Raw genomic sequence first — 11,185 nt, forward strand, 5'->3', positions numbered from 1 at the left:
GCTATTTAGGCTCAATTATTGCATCTTTCTTTCCTAGCTTGTGCAACATGTACAAAAATCCCGTATTCAGATTTATGACACAGGGAGAAATAAAGCAGGGATTCTCTGCAAGTTGTGACAAAAAAGTCACAATAATGTGATAAGTTTAAGACCCATTATGCAGACAAATGTGAAAAATCGACTGTATTTGCTTTCTGTTACTTAGCCATTTGTTTTCTTTGGTCAAACATAATGATAATCAAGTCAGAAACACATTTGCTTTTAAAACAGCTGACTGAACTCACTTTCAATCTGATGCATTCAACATGTCTGCTTCCACTTCTGCTAATTTGATAATAATATACAAATTAGCTGCTGATTTAACCTAAAATGACAATAAATGTGAAACTGCAAAGTCATGGGGCTTAGATATAGAGACACTAAGGTGCACTGCTGATGTGAAAAATTCAAGAGACTATAGCAGAATTTAAAAATACAGCTGCATATTCTTTTTTCCTACCATATATATTTTTTATCATGAATACAGGCAGAGTAATTACAATGAATATGAAAACTGCTCATAGCAAAATGGAAACACACACATTCACCAAGTGAACTTCAGAAATGAAATTGATTATAGAATACGGCATCATTCTCTTAGTGTGCGGATAATTATGAGGCTCTGAAAGTAAGACTTTGCAAATGAGGCCACAAAACCTGAGGGCACATTTCTAAGAAACACTTCATAGTAGCAATGGCCTTATTATACAGGAATTTGAACAGAGCAGTTATGCAACAGATTAGTTACTGTATACACCCTATGCTCAAAAAAACATGTTAAAACAACATCCCAGGAACACAAATAGCATGAACAAAAGAAAGCAATTGGTATAAAAGTCTGAAAAATACAGGGAAAGAAAGCGATGCAATAAAATCAAATAGAAAAGAGACACAAAGGGGAGAAGTGGAGAAGGAGAAACATTCCAGCCCATTTCTGGAGCCATTACAGCAGGGAATGGCCCCCATTTGTCCCACCTTGACATTTGAGAGTATCTTAGATTACACAGGAGAAAAGGGGCAGGCAGATGTGAGCAAAGAGAGAGAGAGTCCTCCACAGGAGTCTGGTGCACGGCTTAGATGATGCCCTGTCCTTACAACAATCAAAAGTCAAGGGTAAAAATAACAGGGCACTGGGAGAAATGGGCGATGTGGCATAACAGGGCTGGAGCCTATATATATATATACTGTCTTTCAAACACATTGTCCTGTCCCTGCTCTTGTCACTCACGTACACTCTTTGACACCTGCAGGGATACGTGCAAACCCTGCAGAGAGGGAGCAGAGAGCGGCTTCAACCAAACTTACTGTTAAATCAGAAATCAAAGAACCCATAGGCCTCAGCTCAGCTCACAATATGTGAAGTTTGAAATATCACGGCAACGCTCGTGACCTTGGAGTGGCACACTTGTTGTAATTTTGGCATGGCTCCCACATGATTCATTGCTGAGCATCAACATAGCACCATACAGTAGATCATTGAGGAGCATGAAGCCTCACAACAGATGTTAACCATTGAGCACCATTTAAAGAATGCAGAATACTTTATTTTAGTGATAGCTTTAACACATCACTGTGTTCCTTCTACCTGTAGCAAACACTTCCATATGTTTCATTTAAAAACAAAATAAAAAAATGATGAAAATAATCTATTAACCATCACTTAGACTATTGTTTCTCACTCTTTGTCCAGGGGAGCCACTGTCCTGCATGTTTCAGATGTTTCCCTGCTCAAACATACCTGATTCAAATGGTTAATAGATTATTTTCATCAAATGTTTATTTTGTTTTTAAATGAAACCTATGGAAGTGTTTGCTTCATGCAGGACAGTGGCTCCCCAGGACAAAGAGTGAGAAACCCTGACTAGACTGTGACCATTCAAAAGGTTCCAACAGCAGCATTGCATTGGAGCAATGTCTCCCAAACTCTTACGTTAAAGTTACATTTTACAAATGATTATGACCCAGTTCATACCATAAATTGTGAGAAGAGCAAATATTTTGCCTAATATTAACTTTCTGACTCTTCTTACTTCCATTTAATTAAACCAGCCATTTCAAAGAGATGTGGTTGTTATATTATCATAAGCATTTGTTAGTTTACTAGGCTGGAAAATCTCCCTCAAAAAACCTCTCTTTCAGTCTCTGAAAATGAACAAATTAGAGTAAAGCATAAGAAATTGAGGTTCGTTCAGGGCACTTACTATTACTGCACATCCTTTTCATGTGTAGGATATACATAGATGTTTTATTTCAAGTACACAGGAACCATGTGACAGGAGGAAGCATGAGGAGATAGTTATAAACAACGTCGAGACAGTGACCGACTGAACTTTGAAGGAGACCAGGATTAGCCAATTGAATGCCACAAGACTTTATCGGGGCTGATTATTAAAAAATAAATAAATAACCACAACAATATTATCATTATATATTGCCTCCACACACAGGCAGTCATCTATCTGTTTCTGATGCTGTGAGTTAGCAGTTAGCCACATTCCCCGTCACTTAATGGGCTGTGTGTGTGCGAGGAGCATGCTGCATTCACAGAAAAGAGAGGAGCAGCGGAGGAGAGCAAAAGAGGAAGGGAAGTTAAGGCGCAGAGTTGAAGAAGAGGTCATATAGAGGTGAAGATTTGGGTGCCATTCAAAACCCTCTCTCTCTCTCTCTTTCCTCTGTACAATGGCCAGGAAGTAAGACAGACTGACTGCTGAGAAAGATAGAATAAGAGCTTGAAGGCAAGTAAGTTGAGGGATTGATAAAGGCGGTGGAGGAATAAAAAAACAAAAGAAAGACATTGTGCACATAGCTGATAGAGGTATAGCTGGCAGACATGTGTCAACACTAGTGAAGGTTCAGTGGTGTGACACACACACACTCTCTGTGTGAGAGATTTTTTTTTACATGGCTCAACAATGGATAGGAAGCTCGAGGGCAGTGGTGGTAATAACTGCACTGGGAATTATTCAATTAAACAACCCATCTGCAGCCTCCCCGCTCACCCCCCACCAGCCTCTCTTCTTTCTTCTCTTTGTCGTCCCTGCAGCCTGTGATGAGGGGTTGGGGGGTTATAGAGCGTTCTGGGCTGGGTGCTCAGTGACCCGGTCATCTGGCTGGACATGCAGCGTCTTGGCTGTGAGACTGAACAGGCCCTGAGAAGGCATTGTGAAAGACTGTGGACAGTCCCCCCTTGGTGTATACAACACGGACAAACAGGCAGCAGCAGAATGTGTGACCTTAAACCACACAATCACCTTGAGAGACAAGACAGGCTATTCCTGGTTCTTCACAGGAAGAGGAAAAAGGATGGCGAATAAACTAAATAAGGATGGTCTGTCTACAATGGACATGTATTTTCAGCAACAGCCAGCTGACCGTTTGTTGCCAGATTTCCTTCAACTGTGGATCAGCCTCTGGATGCGGCATCTATTGGTTAAAACCGCATCCTTCTTTTATTTCAGACTGCTGCATTGTTCTCGCTGTGTACAAAGAAACTCCGATTTTCCGGTGATGCAGCACTTTGAAAGCCAAGCAGTTCATGCTGTGAGGGCCACATGCCAAGCGGTGAATCTCTTCCGTGGTGCTAGTGCTTGGCTGATCTAAGTCCGGATGGCCCGCCAGCACTGCCTTGAAGGGCAAGGTGACTCTATCAGTAAGAGACCCCTTTTCTGCCAACCTGGAGGATGTCTGTCCAGTGGTATGATTTCCCATTGCAATCTGGTGAAATCCTCTGAGAGATTTTAGTTTGCATCAAGGAGAGGAACCACCTTGTCACTTATCCCAAGCAGGGGGGCAAACAGGAAAGCCTGTGCAGGCACCACACAAGAACAACAGGCTCCTAACAACAAGTTCAGCACTACCCCGCTGTGATAATGCCACAAACTGTTGTTGCGAGCCTAAATTTACACTCCTTTTCTGCAATTACTGTCATTGAACAAAATAAATTAAGCCGTGAGAAAATAATGACAGCAAAGACGGCTGAAATGGAAAAAAAAGAGACCACAACTAATGTCGTGCATTCAGTGGGGGAGAGATCCAGCAACGAGAACACAAAGCAAAGGATTGTGAGAGTGCTAACTCAATCAGAGAGCAGTGGGGTATCGACCAATCAATCACTGTCCGTTTGCCACCTCGACCAAATCAGGCTGAGTTGAGTGGTGGAGAAATGCCAGCAGGCTAAGACAGCCTGCTGTGTGCAAACACAGTGACCGAAAATGACCCCGGGGATCCAGGGCTGACACAGAAGCATCCTTGCTTTACTTCCTACTACCTACCTACCTACCCTCCCACTTACACATTGAAAACAAACTTCACTTTACCCAGAGAGCCTTTAGGGAATCACATGATTGTTTGTGTGGAGAACACTGTGGTTACTGAACCCCTGTTCCACCCACCTGCTGCCCCATGTGAAACTGTGAGCACCGGGGCGTTGGGGGGAACAAACTGTGTAGGACTGCAGTCACATCAATCAAAATCATGAGCCCCATTCAAGGTTAGACCACCGAAAGGAAACGTGTCTGGACACGCCGTATTTAAGTGTCCAGAACTCTCTCATCAATTCAACTAAGGAGTCTCTACTCTTTCATTTCTCCTCTGGAAGAGTCTTTGAAAGTAATTCACCTCTGACAACTGCTCTGCAGCCCCAAAATATAAACACTACAAATTATTATTCATACATTCATTCACCCTCTGTATCACTTCATGTTGTTTTTTTTCCAAACAGACTCATAAACTGAGAAATCAGCTTTTGATGGAAAGAAAAAAAGAGAAGAGAGGGAAAACCTGTTGCTAATTATATTATATGAGGCAGAGAAAGGGGGGATTACTTATTGCCAACTGTCCTTTGGAAACAGAAACGCATAATTCAATTACAGCCTCTGTGTTTAATGCTTTTTCATTGGCGCTGGAAGCAAAATGAGTATGAATTGTCTTACAGTTACAGTAGATGTGTGTCCAGATAGAGAGCTGAGATTACCAAAATGTTGTCCTCTAATCACGACTCACTCCATACGGCTCCCTCTCTAGCAATCTGTTTTGGATAAAAAGTAAATGAGCATAAGGCTGACATCGCTAAGCTGTGTGGGTCGCCACAAGAAACTTCCATATAGGGAGGCTTGTATTGGTTTGGGGCAAGAAAGAAAAAGAAGTAAAAGAAAACCCTGAAAAACATCATCAGCTGTGTGCCAGAAACAGCTTTGTGACACTTAGTCTCTGGCAAACGAGTTGCAAACTCCCACATCAAGATGAAAAACACAACTGGAAGACATGTGAGACTGTGTGAAGTGTTTGTGCTGCTTCAGATACGTGACGTCGCTTGAAATCCAGCAGGTTATTTATACGTGTGGGCCTTGTCTCTTCTCTTTCCTCTCGTCCTATCCCTCCCCTGATCCTGCCTTTTTCCCCTGCTCCTCCACTGTGAAGTGGACCTCCCTCCTGCTGTGAGGTAAGAGTGGCTTGCCTCCCGGTTGTGGTCAGGTTGTGCATGAATCAAAGTGGTGACAGAGCAGTGGGGAGGATGGCAGATGCCACAGCCAGAAAGCTTTTCAATCAGGCTGCCCTTTCAAGCCATAGCCAAGGTGAAACACTTCACTGGCAGATGAAGAAGAAGGGGGGAAAAAAAAAGACCCTCAACCTGACGGTCACTCAAACGCACACACACACATACTGAGCACAGACCTACTTAAATCCTGCTCATTAGTGAGTAGCCCTGTATTTTTGAACAAAATGAAGAAGAAGAAAAGGGATTAATGACAGAGAAGGTCAACGGCTCTCTGATGCAGGATCTCTGACTGCTGTCCTGTCCTCTTTGCCCTCTGGTTAATTAACAAAGTGAAAACGTAACATTGATAAGCACTGCGGCTATCATCTGCTTTCACAGCTCGCTCACCTCATTAGCAGTTACGTTATCTAGGATAGGAAACAGGACAATGTGTTGCAAATAGAAATTTTAGAGATGGAGGAGGACTTCATTTCACAGTTTTCACCATGCTGACAAAACAAGATTCGGTGTAATTGCGGTGACGTTCAAACGAGACACATTCAAAGTGGATTGTTCTCTGAGATGCTATAGCTGAGCCACTTTTTTTCAAATTCTATGTAATTTCAAGTGTAATTTGATTTCCATTGTCACGAGGCGTGGGAGTCTTTTGCTGTGGGAAATACAAGGTGCATAATTTCAGCTGCTTTTGTCCGACCTGGTAGTTAAAAGAAGTGGCGTGAATTATTCTGCTGCACGGCGTCACTTTCAACTCTGCCGGCATGGATGTTTCTGTGACACACACTTTGAAAAGAGAGCTGCACATCAACAACAGAAATAAACATCCGCTTACAGCCCATAAGTATGTCCAACAATCCATGTCACTCTGAAGCCTCAGCCCCTCAGGCCCCGAGGTCACAGCACTTCCCTGCTTTAAAAGCCCGGGGCCTGTTAAAAAAAGGTTCCTCTTGCGTTCCAACCGTATTTATTTTCCTCCATGACAACGGCTGATAAATGGTCACGCAGCCCACTTCTCCTTATTTGCCCATGGTTGCCTTGCAGGGGAGCGTGAGAGAGTATAGTGAGTGGGGAGAAGGAGCTGTTTTCAGATGCAGGGAAGAATCAGTTGCTCACCAGCTGTGAAGTGCCACTGTACTGTTTTGAGGGAATGGCTGCATGGTATTCAGGTAGAAGGGTAACAAGCCAGGGGAATTAGAGAGACGGTGGCCTAGAGGATCCTTTCCCTAGAGCCACCTCTGTCCACTCTCACTTCTTAAGAACAGGTGGCCCACGTTTTTACACACTGTTACCATATGAGTGAAGTTACTGGGATTCCACATGACAAAGAAGAAGCCAACTATAGATCTAGAATAGGGTAACTATGCAGCTCCCCCCTTCCCATGCTCCTGTTAGTCATAGTGCAGGGCTGGTGAGGAATGCCAGGACATGCAGGATGTCTATTGTGGAGGGTACACAGCAGACAATGTTTGACTTCCAAGCAACTCTGTAGGGGCTCAACAGTGGGAGAGAGGAGTGGAAAGGGGCAATTGGGTAATGAAAAAAAAGGGGGCTGCGTTATTAAAAAGGAGAACAAAGTGTGTTTTTTTTTGAGACCCTGTTCTGACCTGGTATTACATTCATCCTCAGTGATCTGGCAACACCCAGATTGTACTACATACAGGTCTGAAAATTCCCATTCCATCCTCAATGTATCCAAAGATGCAATCGAAGCATGGCCATGGCGGGAAACTTTTGCTGACTTTCTGCACAATACTGCCCACAAAAGAGTGCTTGAGAAGACATTCCTCAAATATCTCTACTACTTAGTACCACCCTGCCATACATCTCAGAGCCCCCCCTCATCTACTGCAAAGACTGTCACACTGGAATTTCTGTGAGGTCCAAAAAATACCATCAAGATGAAGAGAAAAGCAAAGAAGGGCAATATACCTCTCCCTGTTTGTGAACCTTTCTCTCAAAACAAGCAGTGAAGCCCGTACTGAGTCGCTGGATACATTAGATTGCAGTGTGCTGGAAAAGTACAGGAACTGTTTTTTGGTCTGGTCAGCAAATACGATGCTATCAATGATGCATGATATTGTCAGGAGTGCATCAAATCTTTAGAAAGCTGGTTCACCTCTGCAAGTCAGCAGGAGAGGAGGTGGAGAAAACAACCTGCAGCAGGGGATGAAACCATCTTTACTTTTGAAGTGAACTCCTCAGACTTGCGCGGAGGACAGCGGCGTGTGAACAATGGAGGTGCCCTACAAATGCAATCAATTTCCCCTCAGTCCACTTTCTGAGAAACGTGTCTCTCACTTGCTTGAATTTAAATCAACTAAAACCCCATTTTTTTTCTTCAGTCAATAGAGCTGCCACAGCCAGATGAGCCTGATAGCTCTAATCACAGAGTGGGGAAACAGAGAGTGGGTTCAGGGGGAGTGAGCACAGCAAAAGCATATCTATTTACTTCACTTTTCACCTCAGCTTAGTTTTCTCATTCCACTGATTTTCGAGCAAATTGACTTCAAATATTTGCCTTGATGCAGGCTATGCCTTTTTGTCAAACTTCACTGGCTATGAGAGTGCGGTGAGGGTGGCCCCTGAAACTCCACTCTCTGTGAAAGTCCACAGTGGTGCGTGAAAGGTAAACACGTTCTGCATTCAGAATCACAGGGCTCACTTAGTGTCCTTATCTCTGTGATGAAGTGTTTTCCTCCTCCACTCTCCAGGATACAGGCCTCTGCACTTCCCCAAACAAAACCTGCCCAGGGTAGTGCACACGTGCAACAACACGACCAGACTCCACTCAGCGAAGGTTGTTTTTCTTTTCAGGAGCGCCACTTTGAGTGCTTCTTGTTTGGTTTGCTGATAACAGCCATGTTGGGGGAACATGTGGTGCATGTGTGTTCCATTTGCCCACTAATTAGATTGCAAGGCAGTGCACTGAAGCATGCATTGTGGCCCCCTCCACCCACTCTGCCAGTCCATCAGATAAGGAAGCCATTCGGGCCCTCATCAGTTTCCATTATGTAAGGGCAGATGTGGTGAGTGGAGCTGCGACAGAGAGTCTGATGTGTCCAAAACAAATCATACGATACTGTCTGCAGATGTATAAGTGACTATTCTCTTGCTCGTGATCGAGTTAGCGATGACATGCCCTGTCAGCGGTTATCACAATAACCTACACCCTCGTGTTACATGTCGTCTTAATTTGGAATTAAAAGAGGAAAAAGGGAAAATTGGTGAAGACATGCCAGGGCGGAATGTATTCCTAAAGTTCTATGAAAACCACGGCATTAAAAATGAAACAGCACACCAAGTTAAAAATAGGAAGAAAAAAAAAAGATGTAGGTCAGGATGGCCCCGTTTTCCTGGGCCATCTCAAAGTGGTCTGTGTGAATCACAGACTTACTTAAGTTTCAGAGCCGGGACCATTAGGCGAGGTCACTGTTGTCATTACATGTAGGCTGCGTCTGCACCAAATGTAATTAATATGCAAATATGTCAGAAAAAAAAAAAAAAAAACATAGGGAGAGCGGAAGAGATGACGCAAACTTCATTTGCTAACAAATTTATGAACAACTAATTAACTGGCAATCTGCAATCTGACTGTGAAATGATAGAGCAGAGCTAATATAATATAATAAATGACATATCGATGGATCACTAAACAAAGCCTGGCCTTCTTTCAGCATGGACAGAAAAAAACTGCCTTCCTTGAGCCGGTGGGTGAGTTTTTTTTTTTTTTACTCTGTGTGTGTATTTAGACACAGGAAATCCATTCCTGACTAATTTGATTAGCACAAGCATTGTTACAGCAACCCCCTCCATCCTCATGTCCCTTCCTCTTTTTCTGTTTCTTAGTCAGTTTAACGTTCCCTCTGGTGCTGATACTGGACCCAGAGCAAGTGTCAAGGAGCAGTCTGCCGTACTCCATCTGTCATAAATCTGTGACAATGAGTGAAGAAAGCCTTAAGTGGAACTGGAAATCTTGTCAAAAAAAAAAAAATGTTGCAACCATATAGAGGAGCAGTTCACGGCACACAAAAGAATAGCGAGGTCCCGGGTTTTTTTTGGGGTAGAAAGGGGGGGATACAGTAACAAGATCCAGCAAAGCCCTGTACTCTCCCAAGCCCTGCAGCGTAAACAAACAGCTGAGACAGGAGGAGGGCAAAGGCACCGACACACACGCACACACACTCACACACACAATCACTGACACACAGACAAGCAATCGGAACGAGGCAGTCTGCCCGAGCAAGGCTCACCTCGGGGCACCCAAAAGGACACGTGGGCTCATCACATTACTGTCGGTCTCCAATTTCACTGGCTTAAACTATCTATCTGACAACAGGTTAGCTGCTTAGCCTCTTGCTGGATGTCACGCTTTGTGGTTTACAGGTCAAATAAGGCAAGGGGGAAAAAGACATTTAAATGAAAAGCGTCATTTTGTCAGTTAAAGTTCAAAAAAAGTGCAAGAGAAGGCAAATCCTTTGACTTGTTTCCAACCCCAGCATTAACAGAATGATTGGTGGATTAAAATATGATGACAGTTGTTCTTTCATGTTCCCAGTTCTTCGAGTAATCGGCTTCTATGAGTGGATATGAAAGTAAATGGCTTATTAAGATTAGCTTTTTCTTTCTCGCAGCATAAAATGCAGCTATAGTTAATGAATGGCCATTGGTGACTTTCTGGCCACATACTCTGCACAACGCCTTCTGCAGAAGTACTGTATAATTCCGATCAAAATTTTGCCCCAGTTACTTTATCCTACAATGAAGAAGAAAAAATGACTACATCCCAAAACCAAATGGCAGGGGTGAGACATTCCTGCTGCCCTATGTAGTGCCATGTCTGTATGACATTAACACAAAGTCAGAGAGGCAGTAGACACTAGATGGCGCAGTTTCATGTGCAATACCATGCAAGAAAAGAAGGCACTGGCGTTACACACACACACAGACACACACACAAAGGCAATTCTACTCATAGGGTCATGAAACAAGCACACAGTCCTAGTACATAACACATCTTCAGGTAGTAATAGTGTGAACAGCCTATGTTTGGATTATGTTATTCAGCACAGCCTCTTCTGATGTTATAGTTCCACAACAGCAGGAAGGTCTGAGGGCCAAATATGGTTCTTATATTTTATTTGCACAGTGAAATTATGGCTACAGAATCAAATAATTTAATGTTTTCCAACAATTTCAATCAGAGTTTTCAAACTATAAAATGAACTCCAAATAGACTGGGCCCTCCCTCAGGGGACAGAGTTTTGCAAGGCCAAAAAAAAAAAAATATCACCACATCTGCTTTGCATATACAAGACTAATTTGGGTTGCTCTTACTTGCACTCCCGGTCCTCCAGATCAAAATGTGGATTGAAGTTGATGAGGATCCGCTGGTGAGGGCCAGGCGCCGATATCACCCATGTGCATCTCTGAGAGGGGGGATACGACATGGGGTATCCGGGCGACGTGAGATAGCTGGCAGCTGAGATTCTGATGTTGCCTCCACATTTATCTGCACAGCGGAATGAGGAGAACCACATTTAATACAGACTGAAGTCTTGTTCGAGTCGATCCATGAAGTTATCGATTCATCTGAATATGTCAACATATCCCAGTGTCACCGCAGTTATTGAGCTGTCTGAATCATCAAACGTT

At 43.4% G+C, this 11,185-nt stretch overlaps 1 protein-coding gene across 1 annotated transcript in view; it reads right to left on the bottom strand.

Annotated features, from left to right (window-relative positions):
* Positions 1-11,070, bottom strand: part of nrp1a (neuropilin 1a) — a gene marked incomplete at both ends in the record, with an annotated part of 59,190 nt that extends 48,120 nt beyond the window's left edge. Inside the window, one exon of the mRNA XM_083901828.1 lies at positions 10,868-11,070. Within this exon, the coding sequence (XP_083757954.1) occupies positions 10,868-11,070 (203 nt within the window). The remainder of the gene's footprint in view (positions 1-10,867) is intronic.
* Between the last annotated feature and the right edge of the window lie 115 nt (positions 11,071-11,185).

This window comes from Microchirus variegatus, assembly GCF_963457635.1.
Source record: "Microchirus variegatus genome assembly, chromosome: 15".
Taxonomy (NCBI): domain Eukaryota; kingdom Metazoa; phylum Chordata; class Actinopteri; order Pleuronectiformes; family Soleidae; genus Microchirus; species Microchirus variegatus.